Source organism: Marmota flaviventris, chromosome 9, assembly GCF_047511675.1.
Source record: "Marmota flaviventris isolate mMarFla1 chromosome 9, mMarFla1.hap1, whole genome shotgun sequence".
In the NCBI taxonomy this organism is placed as follows: domain Eukaryota; kingdom Metazoa; phylum Chordata; class Mammalia; order Rodentia; family Sciuridae; genus Marmota; species Marmota flaviventris.
The window spans coordinates 53,437,874-53,455,804 of NC_092506.1; the positions used below are offsets into that span (position 1 = coordinate 53,437,874).

Below are 17,931 nucleotides of genomic sequence, written 5' to 3' on the forward strand. Positions count from 1 at the left end.
CCAATCAATAGATGAATGGATAAAATAATATGTATATATACACAATGGAGTATTTAAAATAAAGTCTCATAGAAAAGAATGAAATCCTGTCATTTGTAGCAAAATGGATAGAAATGGAGACCATCATGTTGAGTGAAATAAGCAAGACAGAAAAGGACAAGTATTATTACATGTCTTCTCTCATATATGAAGACTAAAAAGAAAAAATAAATAATCTGTAAATAGAAGAGGGATTAAGGAAGAGAAGGGGGAAGAGGGAGAGAGAAGATGAGAATAGTAGGGAAGGTAGATACAATAAAAGCATGATATATGCATGTATGGAAATGACACACTAAAACTCATTGATTTGTAGAATTAAAATGTGTTAATAGTTATAATAAAAACAGGAAAAAAATATGAGTTTATTTTTTTGTGGAACTAGGGATTACACTCTACCACTAAGCTACAGCCCCAATCCTTTTTATTTGCATTTACTTATTTATTTTAATAGATTTAAGAGCATTATACTTCTAATGAACAATTAAATCAGGAAAATAGAGATAAATATTGTATTGATATTTTGGAATCCCAGTATTAAGACCACAAATAAGTCTTAGCCCACATCTACTTCCAATGACTCAGATGTTTCTTTCTAATGAATTGATCATTACATTTCCAAATTTCTGAAATGGCCAACAGACAACAGAAAGACATTTGTTTAGGCTCTTGCTTGGAACGGTTTCAACAAACTGCTAGCCTTGATTTAGAGACAAATTATTTTTAATTTTGAGACAGGGTCTCACTGAATTTCCCAAGCTGGCCGTGAACTTGCAATCCTCCTGCCTTAGTGTTAAGTTTAAAAAACAAGATGCAGAAAAGTATCATTTACTGCCATTAAAAAAAGAAAGAAGGGAAGACAACTATTTATTTGTATATGCTTAAAGAATTACTGGAATAACACATCAAAGGTTAATAAAAGTGAATTATCTATAGGGGCAAAAACTGAGTAGATAAGAGGCAGGGATGGGAGGACACTTTTCACTGTACACCTATATATATATTTTTGTCCTTTTTTTTTTTTTTTTTGTATGTGTGTGTGTGTAGTGCTGGAGGTGGAACCCAGGGCCTCATTCATACTAGGCAAGGGCTCTACTACTGGCTCTACCATGTCCCTATTTTTTTTTTAAATTATGTGAGTATATTAATACCTAGAAAATTTAATAAAGTAAAAATAAGTAAATTTTGCAAATGAATTAATTTCTTGAGTATATGATGATGATGATGGTGATAAGAGCTACCAGTAAGGAATACTTAATATACAGCTGGGCTGAGTACTTTACATGCATTATCTCATTTAATCCTTATATTGATCTTATGGAGCAGATAGAACTATCACTCTTAATTAAAGATGAACAAAAAAACAGACTCTGAGGGTTAATTAGCTAAGAAATTCCAAAACTGAATTCAATTTGAAGTTTTTATGCCTAACCACTGTCATATATATAAAGTTGTATAACAGATTTTTTTTTCATATGTGCAACAGTTTTGAAATGGATATATGTATTGACTGATATAACAGACAAAGGTAATTACCTGCTGCCCTTCTGTACCCTCGGCGGTGACCATAGCAACAGAGTGTGTTCCTGCTGAAGAGATGACTGCGTCATGAGCAGGGACTGTGATGGGTGTGCCATCCTGCGTTACCATTGTGATGGTGTTGCCAATGGCCTGCATGTCAGCCTGAGATATGTTGACCTGTAATACAGTGCCTTTTACAAATCAATGCTTCATGTTATATTTGGCGATCTTGGTTATAGGGCCTGACCCTTATATAGGTTTACTCTGTGGGAGCAAATAAACCTTTCACAATTAAATAAATTATTCTAGTCATCAGACAAATCAGTCTTCTTCTCTTTTCTTCCTTTTTTTTTTTTTTTTTTTTTTTGGCACTAGAGGCACAGAGGCACTTTACCACTGAGTTACATCCCCAGCCCATTTTATTTTTTATTTTGAGACAGGGTCTCGCTAAGTTGCTAGGACCTCACTAAGTTATTGGGGCTGGTCTCAAACTTGCAATCCTCCTGTTTTAGCTTCCTGAGTCACTGGGATTACAGGCATGCACTACTGTGCCCGGCAGTCTGTCTTTTTTTTTTTTTTTTTTTTTTTTTTTGTGGTACTGGGGATTGAACCTAGGGCCTTGTACATGCAAGACAAGCACTCTACCAACTGAGCTATATCCCCACCTCCAGCAGTATTTCTTAAATGATCTCTTCCTCTTCTCTCCATCCCTGTTGCTAGCTGAGACCCTTATTTTTCTCTCATCTGAATTTCTGTAGTAATCCAATTCCTTTCCAAGTGTCCAGCATAACTGTTCCCTAACCATCCTCCACCTTAACACCTTTCTAAAACAAAGCAAATCAAGTCTTATTATTCTACTTGCTAAAATTCCCAGTTACTTCCTATCCTTCAATGTTCAGACTTCCTCTGTGGCATCCTTAACCTTTCATGATCTAGCCTTTACCAACTACTACTTCCTAATTTGCATCTGACTCTCTAGCCACAACTGATTCCCAGTCCTAGACAAAGTCACATTCATGGCTTTTCCCTTCCCTTCATTCTTAGCATGGCAAGCTCATGAAAATTCTTCAGGAACCAACTGAATGACCAAATCCATAAGAATCTCCAAGATTCATTACTTTCTACTTCAGGCTTCCACACCACTTTATATGCCCATCAATTATATATCCCTCATTATGAGAAACTGTTCATTTTAGAAATGGCTTTCTCCTAGACTGTGATATTCCCTTTCCTGTACACCCAGTATTGACTACCAAAATGTCTGGCATGGGATAGATGGTCAATAAATATCTGTTGAAGGAATGGAATGGAAATCTAATTACTGAAGGAAATGGGAAGGTTGAATCTAGAAGAAATACAACACTCATTAGGATGGGGAAGACAGTTGTTTTGGAGTATAAGAAGAGGCATTAGGGCTGGGGATGTGACTCAAGCGGTAGCGCGCTAGCCTGGCATGCGTGTGGCCCGGGTTTGATCCTCAGCACCACATACAAACAAAGATGTTGTGTCTGCTGAAAACTAAAATATTAAAATTCTCTCTCTCTCTCTCTCTCTCTCTAAAAAAAAAAAAGAAGAAGAAGAAGAAGAGGGATTAGATTTATTCCGTATGGTTAAAAAAGAACCATGAATTAACAATACAGAGGTGGGTTCCCAATAAATAGTAGAGTTCTCCTGGCTGCCTCTTAACAGAGAAGTTAATCAATCACTATGTATTAGCTCAGTAAAGGATATTTCAAAGTTGCTATAGAAGGGATTTCTCCTACATAGGAAGGAAGGGTAGATTAAATGACTTCCAGAGGTCCTCTGTTTGTGATGATCTGATTCAAGACAAAGTTTTAGAGCTAATGAATTAAAATTAGGTTAAGTAAATATGTTTAATCTTTCTTGCATGACAGTCAGTGGGCAGAGTACTGTGCAGAATTCACAATGTCAAAGTGGGGGCTGGGGGTGCAAGCATGTGATGGTATGAATGCTTTGTATTATTTGATCCTGAATGGGTTCTGCCACCTAACTAATATAGGCATGTTAATAGTTATCAATTTGTTAAAAAGGCAGATTAATTATGGAAGGTAAAAGTCCAAGAGAGGTGAGTAAGGAGAGATTCATCCTTGGAAGAGACAGATAAAAAAGCACATTATACCCCAACATTCCTAATTTTAAAGGTACTAAGAAAACCTTAGTTAGAACTCAAAAATAAAATCAAAGTTAAGTTATTTTAAGCTAGCAGAATCTAGAAAACAACAAGTTTAGCTTTTAGAGAACAGCCATTAAACTGTGCATTTTCTGGAGGAAATCAAGATATTTGCTTTATTAACTCTGTGGAGTTAGTTGAGTAAACTTCCATGATTCCTGGAAAGGAAGAGTGCCACAGTTTGGAAATTTCATAGGTTTGCCTGTCACTTATTTCCCAGGATCTTTTATTGAGTCCATCATATCCTGATCACGTCAGCCAAAGCTCTGCTGTTTTCTCAAACCTCATTTCTTGGACCTAATTAGCCACCAAACCCATCCCTTCTCAGATCTATGTTTCACATGGATACTTTTGAAGCCCTCAGTTTCCCTGTGGTTCTGACCTTCATTACCCCTCACCTTTGAGTGATACCAGTAACACTCTATATGAATTTTACAGAGACGTAAACATTCTCTCCCTACTAAACTCACTTCATGTAATCTCTTTTAGTAGCCTATGGAGAACTTTTAGGAGATATGTTACTGCCTGCCTACAGGCTGAAATCCAACCTTTATTCCTTGATATTCCAAGGAATATTCCAAGGAAATTCTTCAATGAGGACCTGGACTGTGTTTTCAAAAACGGTTGAAGAGAAATATGATTTAACTTGACTAGCTTTTGGTAGACACTTACATGCTGGGTCCCATCCTGGGATATAAGTGTAACTTGTTGACTCAACCCGGACTGGGTTACTGTGGCTACTTGTGTGGATACAACATCATCTCCTTCTACACCTGTAACATATGTGATCTGGGACCCCTTAAGAACATCTTCGCCTTGACCTGTTTAAAAAAAAAAACAACAACGACCTCTATGACCAATTAATCAATCTGTCTAGAAAACTGAGAATATTTTAATATTAAAGAGAATATTATATAAAATTTATTTATAGTATATTCTAAATCATGAAAAAAACTTCTAGTACCTCCTTCTACTTCCTTCACTTCTACGTTTTGAAAGCTAAACCAAATCATATCAAACCACATCAAACCTTTCCCATCAAATTTAAGTGTTTTAATTTTGGGGGACCACTTTTTAAATCTTTTTTTTAAAATATTTATTTTATAGTTGGACACAATACCTTTATTTCACTCATTTATTTTTTATGTGGTGCTGAGGATCAAACCCAGGGTCCCTCGCGTGTGAGACGAGCGCTCTACTGCTGAGCCACAACCCCAGCCCCACACTTTTTAAATCTTAGTTGGAATAATTATGTGATATTGTGCATATGTGTTGGAAAAGGGAAGGGAGAAACTCTATAGAAAGACTAGAAAAAAATCCTTCAATACAACAAGGATGCACTAAGTTCTTGGAGTCACTTAAGAAGCCATACAAGTTGGGGGTGGGGGCAGGGTGAGAATAAGAAAGACAGTAGAATGAATTGGATATAACTATGTTCATACATGAATACATGACCAGGGGCTGGGGTTGTAACTCAGTGGTAGAGCACTTGCCTAGCACATGTGAGGCACTGGTTCAATCCTCAGTACCACATAAAAATAAATAAATAAAATAAGGCATTGTGTCCATCTACAATAAAATATATACATATGTATGTGTGTGTGTGTATATATATATACACGACCAGTGTAACTCCACATCAGGTACAACCACAAGAATGGGAAGTTATATTCCATGTCTGTATGTCAAAATACATTCTACTGTCATGTATAACTAAAAAGCACAAAACAAAATAAACCATAAAAGTAATAAAAGAATCTTCATAAACATAAACCACAAAACTACTAAACTTTGCAAACTCTGTCTACTAATTTAGCCTTTAACACAAGTGACTGATTACAGGTTATCAATAAACAATGACATCATTGTGTAAAGACAATGTAATGGCACATTATCTGGGGTGAAGTTAATCATTTAAGAAGTTAAACAAAAGCAACCTCCTTACTTCTTTATTTTGCAAACCACTAGCAAGTAAACAGCAATTTTAAGTCATTACTGCTATACTTGTCAACTAGGGAGATTACTGATCTCTATTCTTCCAACATTTTCCACTTCACATGAAGTAAGAGAAAGAGAGCAAAAAATTTTCCCCTACAAAGAAGTAATCTATAAGTCTTCTGAAAGTCAGTACTTGATGCATGCACATGACTACAGTCATCAAGGTGCCATTTCCATGACAGTAATGACTTCACTCTTTTTTCTTCTGTTCCACAGATACTTATATATACTATTATTCCAACTGGTTACAAAACCCAGGGAACCATGTGAAAGGAAAACAAATCTATACCTATTCTTAGAAAAGCGTTCTCCCCTTCCTTGTGTCTTTCTCCTCTCCTTTCTTTCTTTTCCTTTCTCCTTCCTCCTTCTCCCTTTCCTTCCCTTCTTTCTTTTTGTACTGAAGATTGAGCCCAGGGGCTTTACCACTGAGCAACATCCCCACCCTTTTTATTTTTTATTTTAAGACAGGGTCTCCTAAATTGCTTAGGGCCTCACTTAGTTGCTGAGGCTAGCCTTAAACTTGCAATCCTTCTGCCTCAGCCTCCAGAGCTACTGAGATTAGCCATTGTGCCCCACCAGATTTTAGGGTTTTTTTTTTTTTAACCTAAGTTATCACAAGTTCAAGGCCAGCCTCTGCAATTTAGGGAGGTCCTGTCTCAAAATTTTAAAAAGGGCAGGAGATGTAGCTCAGTGATAGTGTGTACCTCCTAGATTTAATTCTCAGTACTGGGGAAAAAAAAAAACAGAAATTTTTAATAATATGAAATATCAACATATAAGAAAAGATCAAGGTGGCTGGGGTGTGGCTCAGTGGTAAAGCACTTGCCTCCCTTGTGTGAGGCACTGGTTTCAATCCTCAGCACCACATAAAAGTCAATAAACAAAGACACTGTGTCCATGTACAACTAAAAAATATTTTTAAAAAAGAAAGAAAAAAAGATAATCAAAAGACAGAGCATGGTGATACATGCATATAAGCCCAGGGATTCAGGAATCTGAGACAGAATTTCAAGTTTGAGGACAGATTTGGCAATTTGTCTTGACCCTATCTCAAAAAAAGAAAAAGGAATGGGGTATAGTCAGTGGAAGAGCACCCCTAGGTTTAATCCAAAAAAAAAGAGAGAAAAGAAAAGAAAAAGATAAAGGGCTTAAAAAGTGTAAGAGTCTTATAACTACATTTTTTTGTGTGTGTACTGGGGATTGAATTCAAGGGCACTTAACTACTGGGCAACATCCCCTGCCCTTTTTTGTATTTTACTTAGAAACAGGGTCTCCCTGAGTTGCTAAGTACCTTTCTAAGTACCTTGCTAAGCAGGCTTTGAACTTGCAATCTTCCTGCCTCTACCTCCCGAGCCACTGGGATTACAGGCGAGTGCCACCGTGCATATAATTCTATAAAATATTTTTTCAAAGGTTTTTCCTCATTGAAATGAGTTGTTTTGTTTCTTACTATATACCTAACAGCACCTGAATCAATGAAGTATTATTTGGAGTACTTCTCTAATCTTATGACTAGGCTGCCCCTACCTCATTCTCTACCCTCACTTCACACCACCTTCCCAGGCAGAACCACCATCCTGATCAGGCTTCTTTCAGTATCTCTAATTTACTTTGCTCTCTCTAACCTCCTGCTTTTTGTAGTATCATACCTTCTACTTGAAAGTTCTCATCTTTGCTGTTTCCCTTCCCCCAACCCGTTTCTTCACCTAGTTAGCCTACTTGAAGATTCACCCTCTAGATTTTCTCCAAACACCATTTCCTCAGAGAAACTTACACTTTCCTAGATAAGACCAAGTTCCTCTCTTAACACAACCCAGAGCTCTAATACCTTTCTTCAATAGTACTTTTCACAGTTATAAATTGTAAATTTGTGTGATTACAGAAAAGAAACTTTCTAATTTGAGAAAATGTTATGAATCATAAATTATATTCATAGTTGTTTGATTCTCAAACTCAGAAACAGCTATAATGGATAAAAACCTTACCTGGGGGAGGCTCAAAGAAGGCTTCTTGCTCCTCCTCAATGGGCTCAGTGTCATTGTGGGCTGTCCGTTTGTGCATAGCCAGCGTGGAGATCTGCTTGTATGTCTTACCACAGTGATTACAGTTGTATGGTTTGGAGTGAGTGTGAACGACGTGGTGTTTGTACAAACTAGAATATTCTGTAAACCTTTTGTCACACCCAGGAACTGTACAAACATATGGCTTTTCCCCTAAGAAAAACCAGCACACAAAATGTCAGCTTAAAAAAAAAAAAAAAAGGTCAGCTTTTACATAGGTAGACATAATTATTCCATTATGGGGTGGAGGACCTCTAAAATTAAACAGTTGCCAAATCTGGGCTGTGGACATAGATCAGTAATGAAGCGCTTACCCAACACAGCAACATATACACATAAAGCTTGTCAAATCTCTTCATATCCTACCATGAGGGAAAAACCGTAACTATAATTTTAACTTGGCTCAAAAGGTAGTCTACATTCTGAATATTGTCCTTAAGCATCAATCCCAATGTTCCCTTAATTTCAAGAGATGAGAGAATTAAGGATGATGTTATTACCCAGTTTAACTTTGATGAAACTATAATTTATTGTTTCCTGTAACTAGATAGATATACTAATAATAAGAATAACAAATGCAAGTATTACTATAACTAATGCAGCTTACCCAAAAAGTTTTATAAAGATAATGAAAAAGGATTTTTTTTAAAAGTCTACAGACAAGTTAGACATGTCAATATTCAACTATATATCTAAATATATCTAAAAGAACATTTACAATTTAACTTCACTTGACCTCTTATATCCAATCAAAAGCTATTCTTTCCTCACCAATAGCAAGTAGGCAAGACAAATGGAAGAAAAAACTATTAATTCCTGTTCTATGAAATAATCTGAGAATACTATAGGTAGTATATAATATTTTTTGAACTTTTTATTATGGAAAATTTAAAACTTACACAAAAATATAGAGAAACAGTATAACAAAACTCCATGTACCAATCACTCAGCTTCAACTATTAATTCATAACCAATATTGTTTCATTTATTTATTACATACTTATCCCTTCTTCCTACCGAGGATTATTCTAAAACAGTTCCAGAAAACATTCTATATTATCCGAAATGTGTGAGATTATGTATATGAAAGATGGATCCTGTTATTTTTAAACAACATAAACAAAATTAACAATAATTACTTAATATCACAGAATATCTAGGCAATGCTATTTTGTGGTGGTATGGGGACCTAAAACTGAAAGCAAATGGAACAAGTTATCCTAATTATAGTTTAAGTGAATACTTTTATCCACACTGGGGCATGAGGAAAATAAATTATTTCAAGTAATTTTTTTTTTGTAGTTGTAGATGAACAGAATGCCTTTATTTGTTATGCGGCACCTCACACATGCTAGGCAAGCATTCTGCCACTGAGCCACACTCTCACCCCTCATGTAACTTTTTTTTTTTTTAGTATTTTTAGCTGTGTAGATGGACACAATATCTTTATTTTACTTATTTATTTTTATGTGGTGCTGAGGATTGAACCCAGTGCTTCACACATGTGAGGCAAGCACTCTACAATTGAGCCACAACCCCAGCCCCCCCGTCAAGTAACTTTTATATAGAGTATTTAACTAATATTTTATATATGGCATTTTAACTAATGTCCTCAGTCTTGAGCTAGGGATGAGGCAGCAGTTGCAAACAAACCTTGAACTCTTCAATAGGCTTATGCATTGTGGTGGTATGACTGAAGTGATACTAAAATTATTTTAGATGTAACTAAAGACTGAGCAAATGAATAAATATTCAGTGCTGTAGAAGCCAGGGTTCTCAGTGTGGAAGAGACGTACAAATATGGAATGGGGAGGAAGAGCCTTGTGGGATGAACTAGAATTGGAAGTATTAGTGTGAACTCTTCATTTCTGATATAGAATGTGTAAGTGTAGAGATCCATGTTCCAGCTAATTCTTATTTTAGATCTTCCTTGGTGCATTTCTTCTCATGGCTCTAACCACAGTAAAACTACCCATAAAGAAATCCCTCACTAATATAATTTAAGTTTTAGACATAAAAGTAATTGGAGATGGCTTCCTGTCCTCTTCCTCCCAATATCCATTCTCAAAGCAGGCAGGATTAAGTTCTTATCTTGGTGGATGGTTGTAAGGAAAATATAGTGAGGGAAAGGGAAGTGGGAGTAGATTTCCTAAGCAGGAAAGTGGCAGCAAATTTCAACTTGGAAAATCAGCCAATTTTCAACTGAGAACAGAAATCCCCACTAGGTGGCACCAAACCACAGTCAAAAACTGAATGGAGCAGAATACAATGGCACATGCTTTCAATCCCAGCAACTCCAGAAGCTGATGTTAGAGGATGGAAAATTCAAGGTCAACCTCAACAATTTAGTGAGATGCTATTCAAAATAAATAAATAAATAAATAAATAAAAAGAACGAGGGACTGGGGATGTAGCTCAGTGGTAAAGCACCTCTGGGGTCAATTCCTAGTACACCCCCATCAAAAAAATTTTTTTTTTTTTTTTGCTTGAGCTTTAGAGTTCCTTTTGGCTGGCTACATGGCTTCACATGGGTCATCTGATAATCAAACTTCATGATAGACTGCATTTTATGAAAAAATTGAAAAGACAACCCATAGAGGGGAAAATACTGCAAATCTGTCTGACAAAGGACTTGTATCCAGAATAATAAATAATTCTTACAACCCAATAGTGAAAAAACAACCCAGTTAAAAAAGGGCAAAGGATTTGAAAAGATATTTCTCCAAAGAAGATATATGAAAGGCCAATAAGCACATAAAAAGATACTTAACATCATTAGCCATCAGGAAAATGCAAATCAAAAGATATCACACTACTAGGAAAGTTATAATAAAAAAAAATAACAATTATCTGCCTATGGTGTGGATCAAATGGAAGCATCATACATTGCAGGTGAGACTGTAAAATGGCACAGCTACTTCGAAAACAGTTTGGCAGTTCCTCAAAAGTTAAAAAATAGGGCTGGGGTTGTAGCTCAGTGGTAAAGTGCTGCCTCTCCCATGTGAGGCCCTGGGTTTGATCCTCAGCACCACATAAAAATAAATAAATAAATAAAATGAAATAAAGATATTGTGTCCATCTACAACTAGAAAAAATTTTTTTTAAAAAGTTAAAAGATGGGGCTGGGGATGTGGCTCAAGCGGTAGCGCGCTCGCCTGGCATGCGTGTGGCTCAGGTTCGATCCTCAGCACCACATACAAACAAAGATGCTATGTCTGCCGAAAACTAAAAAAAAAAAAAAAGAAGGGAAAAACTCATTGATGAGAAAAAAAAAAAAGTTAAAAGACTTTTGAAAAGTGACCCAATAATTCCACTCCCGTTTTTTGTTTTTTTTTTTTTTTTTTGTATTGGGGATTAAATCCAAGGGGTGCTTTATCACCAAGCTACATTCCCAGTCCTTTTTTTTCGGGTACCAGGGATTGAACTCAGGGGCACTCAACCACTGAGCCACATCCCCAGCCCTATTTTGTATTTTATTTCGAGGCAGAGTCTCACTGAATTGCTTAGCACCTCGATGTTGCTGAGGCTGGCTTGGAACCCACCATCCTCCTGCCTCAGCTTCCCAAGCGCTGGGATTACAGGTGTGCGCTACTGCATCTGGCCCCAGCCTTTTTTAATGTTTTATTTTGAGACAGGATCTTGCTAAGTTGCTTAGGACTTTGTTAAATTCCTGAGGCTGGCCTTGAATTTGCAATCCTCCTGCTTCAGCCTCATGAGTGGCTGGGGTTACAAGCATGCACTACCACGTTTGGAGAATCATTATGCTTTAAATGGATAAATGGGGCTGGGGATGTGGCTCAAGAGGTAACGCACTCACCTGCCATGCGCGGGGCGCTGGGTTCGATCCTCAGCATCACATACAAATAAAATAAAGATATTGTGTCCACCGAAAACTAAAAAATAAATATTAAAAAAAATTCTCTCTCTATCCCTCTCTCTCTTTAAAAATAAAAATAAATGGATAAATGTCTAGTATGTGAATTTTATCTTAATATAGCTGTTTATTAAAAAATGAGAAGCCAAGCATGGTGGTGTACACCTATAATCCCAGTGACCTGAGAGGCTGAGGCAGTAGAATCATAAATTCAAGGACAGCCTCGGCAACCTGGTAAGACCCTTGTCTTATTAAAAAAAAAAGGGGGGGGGGAGGGGGGGCGCGGCTGGGGATGTAGAGCACCAACCCTGGTTTCAATCCCCAGTATTGCCAAAAAAGCGGAAAATGTATCCATAGATCATTCCTCCTTTTCTACCCCACAAGCTCCACAAAGTTTAATTTAAGAAACACCTTACCATGACAGCATAATACAAAAATCCCCTGATTACTCCTCCGACTTCACTGCGTACAAATCTTCTACATGTAATCTATGCTCTAATTATATGGAACCACCCAATATTATGTTTTTTCATACCTTTGTGCCTATCTTCATTACACTTCCCCTGCAAAGAATAATCTTCTGTTTACCTTTTACATCAGGATTCAGTCTAAAAGTCAAATTCCCCAGTAAAGTCTTTCTGAAACATTTCTTCCGTTCCTGCAAGAAATGACTGTTCCTGCCTCTGCTCCCAAGCATCTTGTTCATATTACAGACATTCTTCAGCAAGTTTATGACCACTAATCTCTCCCCAACTAGACTGTATTTGATAATGTCTTATCTGTCTCGTCTATGGTGTCTGGTAGAAAAACTCATGATAGATGTCAATAATTGTTGAAGAAACGAACATACAAAAGAATGATTAAGTTGAAAAATTTTAAAGGTGTTTAACTTCTTTCCTCCATGCCAACTGGTAGGAAGAAAAGAAGAGATTAGCTAGGTATTGTTTCTGGAAGGGGGAAGAATTAAACTAAGCCTTCAAAGATAAAGGACCAAGAGATCAGAGATCATTACCTGTGTGTATCCTCACATGATTTTTATAATTGGTTGCGCTGGCAAATGCCCTCCCACATCCTGGTTCTGTGCAATAATAAGGTCTTTCTCCTGTATGTGTCCTAATATGCACTTTTCTGATATTTGATGTTGTAAAGGACCGACCGCAGCCTTCGAAGGGACACTTAAAGGGCCTTTCTCCTGAAAATACAAAGGGGAATAAATTAAATGGTGCAAAAATATATAGAAAATTGAAAGGTCTTATCTTCAATTTTGCCTAGGAGCAGGCTCAAGACTTGAGTCTTCTATTAAGTTTCCCTTTTAGGCTTTTTCTTTTTCCCCTGGAAAAAGTATTTTCCACTCCTAACAAATTTGCCTTAGAAAAACTGAATGGTATTCAAAACTCATCAGTGATTACATGTCTCCCCAAGATGGAATCATTCAGGTGTGCATATTAAAAATTGAGCTGAGAAAAGCACAGAAAGAAATGGCAGAAAAAAATATATAAGAAAAAAATAGGGTCAAGAATAAGGATTAAGTTAGAACAACCCCAGAATCACTTAAAAGTTTGTTTCCTGCTTTATTTATGCTACGATATCTGGCAGAAAAAATAATTTTAATCTTTTAAAATCTAGTGCTTAGTATGTTTGTCAAAATACTTGCTAAATACATTACTATTCTCATAGTCCAAACTTATGACTGAAAACTCTGCCAATTATATTCCTTCTTTCCTATTTGCTTTATACAACCTTGAAACTCAAAAGTCCTTTGAACAGTCAAGCAGGAGATGGCTTTTGCTTTCAATTTTTATGTGCCCTTTTCTATAATGAACTCAAGCAAACAACTTCTGGAGCAGGAAAAAAAAAGTATCTTTATAGACAGACACAAGTATTTCATATATATAAGAGAGAGAGAGAGAGAGAGAGAAAGAAAGTCTGTTATTTTTCTTTGGGTCAAATAAAATTATGGTTTCCCTGTTGGTACAGACCATTCCAAAAGATTTCTGCCCTCAAGTTTGAAATCATTAAAAAAGGAACAGAATCTTTCTCTTTTCTTCAAGTGAATTTTTCACGATATGTTCACCAAAAGAGAACAGAATTCATATTGGGCAAGTCCCATCTCCTCCAAGTCTAGAAGACCTCTAAAGTCTTCCCACCTGTGACATGCTATGAAAAGCATAAACTGTTCTAGGACAATTTTCGTTGTACTATATGTATTACTATTCTGTAGCACCTAATTTGTTTTTGACTGAAATCACCTAAGTTCCTAAGCCCCTTATTCAACCCAACATTGTACCATGTTAAAATGTTATGCCATTATAACATTTTAAATCATGAAAATGTCATGATAAAAGTGGTGTATGGGGGCTGGTAGTATTGCTCAATGGTAGAGCTTGTCTAGCATGCAAAAGGCCTTGGGTTTAACTTTTGGCACCACCAAAAATAAAGAAATAACAAAACATAAAGACCAGTGTAAGGGGCTGGGGATGTGGCTCAAGCGGTAGCACGCTCGCCTGGCATGCACGGGGCGCTGGGTTCGATCCTCAGCACCATATAAAAATAAAATAAAGATGTTGTGTCCACCGAAAATTAAAAAATAAATAAATATTTAAAAATTCTCTCTCTCTCTCTCTCTTAAAAAAAAAAAAAAGACCAAAACTGTATGTTTTGATGGATGAATTAAAGAATCACAATTCTGACAGGCACAGTGATGCTCGCCTATAATCTCATAATCTTGGGAGGCTGACACAGAAGGATCCCAAGTTCAAAGTCAGCCTCAGCAACTAAGTGAGGCCCTATCTCAAAAGTTAAAAAAAAAAAAAAAAAAAAGGCCTAGGAATGTGGCTAAATGGTTAAATGCCCCTGGGTTCAATCCCTGGTACCAAAAAAAAAAAAAAAAAAAAAAAATCAAATCATAATCCTGACGTTTTTGCTCAATGTCAATGGTTGTATATAGCTTTTATACAACAAATTGGCTTTATATTGCAAATCCAAACAAAATTTATAGCATCTTGGAAACACTTGCCTTTGATACAATGAATAAAAATAAGTGCAGGAAGAAAAGGAAGCAGATACCTACAACCATTCCTAAGCATTACAAAGTAAAGCAAATTTAGGATCATGTTTGTACTAAAGATTAACCTTAGTTGCTAGAAGAATCCTCCCTGGAAATTTGTTAAACTATATCAGAGTATTTGGAAGTACAAAAATTGCAACATTCGGGGACAAAGTTATAACACCATGTTTAAAACACCTATATTAAAAATCTCTAAATTATTTTATGCTTTATTACTTAGTCAATAGCTTAAAATAGCATCTTTTATCAACAGTTTCTGAATTTTGTTCAGCTCTGATCCAAAACAAATCCTTAAGCCAGGCGTAGTGGCACACACCTAGAATCCCAGCTCCAGTGGCTAGGGATGCAGAGACAAGAGAAGCTTAGGTTCAAAGTCAGCCTCAGCAACTTAGTGAGGCCCTAAGCAACTTAGTGAGAGCTAAGGGGTGGGGATGTGATTGGTGGTTAAGAGCCCTTGGGTTCAATCCCTGATACCAAAACAAAAAAACTAAAAACAAATAATCACCCTTATAGTATCAATTCCACAAGCAGTCAAGCATAGGGTAGAGAGGGGAGTGAGGGGAGATAAGAATAAAGTACCACTTAGAAAAAGAAGGTAAGAGGGCTGAGGATGTGGCTCAAGCGGTAACGCGCTCGCCTGGCATGCACAGGGTGCTGGGTTCGATCCTTAGCACCACATAAAAATAAAATAAAGATGTTGTGTCCACCGAAAACTAAAAAAAATAAATATTAAAAAAAAATTCTCTCTCTCTCTCTCTAAAAAAAAAAAAAAAAGGAAACAAGCAGTTTAAAAAAGAAAAAGAAGATAAAGACATTTAAAGAAGAGATGATCACAAGTAACAAGTCTTTTTTTGGGGAGGGGGTGGGGAGAGGGGTATTAGGGATTGAACCCAGGAGCACCCTATCTCTGAGATATATCCCCAGCCCTTTTTATTTTTTATTTTGAAGACAGCCTCCCTGAGTTGAACTTGTGATCCTCTTGCTTCAGTCTCCAAGTCCTTGGGATTACAGGCATACACTGCTGCAAGTGGCTACATGTTTTTTCTTTCTGTGGGGCTATTAGGGGTTCAGATATTTTCTTTAGCAGCAGCTTACTGAGGAGAAGCGATACTACACTCAGGCAGAATCAGGTGCCTTAGGTTTTGTTCTCAGGCTACTAACTAGACATGCAATCCTAGGAAAATGAGCTTGTTGCTCAGATAATTTCTGCAAGCTGCAAGGGATGGTACTCTAGAGCCATTGTTCATCTCTTTTGGAACACAGACCCTTTTAAGAATCTAAGAGAGTCTTGAGCCCTTATCCTGGTAAGAAACATATAAACACAAACAGCAAATTCCATGGAATTTCAGGAATTTAAAAGAAGCCCCTGATACTGATTCCCTGAAAATTTTCCAGATACTCCTTCCCCAAATCCCCTCCCTGAAGATCAAGAATTCTTGTCCTAGATATGACACTATTTACAATGGTACCTGTATGAGTTCTAATATGTTTCTGTAGATCTCCTGATGTTTTGAAAGATTTGGTACAATTATCTTCTGAACACCGATATGGCTTTTCTCCTGTATGAGTTCTGACATGACTTTTTAATCCATAACCTTCAAGGAAAATTTAAAAGAAATTTAATTACACAATACTCCTCTAAACATTCACATTGAAATTAAAGTACTGAAAAATATAGTAAATTCCAAGAATAAAACACGTTATTAAAAACGTCCTTAGATGGCTCAGGACTATCACACTGAAAATTTTTAGTAGTTTATCTTTGTTTAGAAGTGTGTGTTTAATTTTTTAAAAGTGTCCCAATTGGGCTGGTGTTGTGGCTCAGTGGTAGAGCGCTTGCCTAGCACATGTGAGGCCCTGAGTTTGAATACTCAGCACCACATAAAAATAAATAAATAAAATAAACGTATTGTGTCCATCTACAACTAAAAATACATTTTTAAAAAAGTGTCCCAATTATATTAGATGATGTTCACAACTCATATCCAAAAAGTTTAAATTGGATTCAAGACAAGGAACAAAGAATGAATGTCAGGAGGAATGGTACATGTTGGCCCTGCCACATATATCCCTGGGTAGACTCCATCCCACTGTTAAGTTCCAGTTCTCAGTGGTTCCCTAAGGTCTGTATTAATGTTAAATTTTTAGTCAGCTTTTAAAATTTGGCTTTTATTTTTCTTGCTAAAAGAAAGCAGAACATGTAGTGAAAAGCACCAAAGTAGGCAAAGACAGGTCTGTGAAGGAAAAAAAGAACACAGAGAGGGGTAGAGCAATCAGGCTAAGGAGGCAGTTAAGAGTTAAGAAAACCCAATAAGGGCTGGGGGATGTGGCTCAAGCGGTAGCGCGCCTGGCATGCGTACGGCCCGGGTTCAATCCTCAGCACCACATACAAACAAAGATATTGTGTCCGCCGAAAACTAAAAAATAAATATTAAAAAAATGCCCCCCCCCTCAAAAAAAAAAAAAAAACAACCCAATAAGAGATGGGGTTGTGACTCAGCGGTAGAGCGCTTGCCTAGCATGTGTGAGGCCCTGGGTTTGATCCTCATAAAAATAAATAAATAAAGGTATTGTGTCCGACTACAATTAAAAAATAAATATTTAAAAAAGAAAAGAAAACCCAATCATGTGTTCTCTGGACTCAAGACAAGGATGAAGGGTCAAGTTTTTGCCCACTTATCTCTGCTTGACCTCCATCAGAACCTAGAAACAAAGAAAATTTATGTTCTTACCTGTTGCAAAAGCTTTCCCACAGCCTTGATGTTCACACTGATAAGGCCTGTCTCCTGTGTGTGACCGTTCATGGACCTGTTATTAAAACACAGGCATGATTCCATTTCTTCCACACACTCCTCAAGTAAGATGATTTTAACATAGACCTATTTTCCCCTCTTAGTGCTGAGTGATTTTGTTGTATGCTTTTGAAAGAAATAAAACACCTTTTCCACAAAAACCATAGCCCAGGGATAGGGATATAGGTCAGTGGTACAGTACTTGCTTAGCATGGTGAGATCCTGGGCTGGATCCCCAGCACTGTAAAAAAGAAGACAAAGACAAGCAAACAAGCCAGGCGCAATGGCACACACCTCGGAGAGAATTTTTTGTATTTTATTTAGAGACAGGGTCTCACTGAGTTGCTCAGCAACTGGCTTTTGCTGAAGCTGGCTTTGAACTCACAATCCTC

The 17,931-nt window shown here is 36.9% G+C and overlaps 1 protein-coding gene and 1 non-coding gene across 5 annotated transcripts in view; both read right to left on the minus strand.

Annotated features, from left to right (window-relative positions):
• Znf143 (zinc finger protein 143) overlaps window positions 1-17,931 on the minus strand; it is a 59,289-nt gene that overhangs the window by 14,905 nt on the left and 26,453 nt on the right. For 3 of the 4 annotated variants that reach the window (XM_027942350.2, XM_071616392.1, XM_027942351.2), the window contains exons 9-14: window positions 17,480-17,555; window positions 16,217-16,342; window positions 12,693-12,872; window positions 7,732-7,959; window positions 4,421-4,569; window positions 1,573-1,734 (exon numbers count right to left, since the gene is read on the minus strand). In XM_027942350.2, the coding sequence (XP_027798151.1) occupies window positions 1,573-1,734; window positions 4,421-4,569; window positions 7,732-7,959; window positions 12,693-12,872; window positions 16,217-16,342; window positions 17,480-17,555 (921 nt within the window). The remainder of the gene's footprint in view (window positions 1-1,572; window positions 1,735-4,420; window positions 4,570-7,731; window positions 7,960-12,692; window positions 12,873-16,216; window positions 16,343-17,479; window positions 17,556-17,931) is intronic. The other variant, XM_071616393.1, reaches the window with a different exon arrangement.
• On the minus strand, window positions 620-752 carry LOC114098285 (small nucleolar RNA SNORA2/SNORA34 family). Its single transcript, XR_003583719.1, has one exon. It is a non-coding gene; the product is annotated as a small nucleolar RNA SNORA2/SNORA34 family (small nucleolar RNA).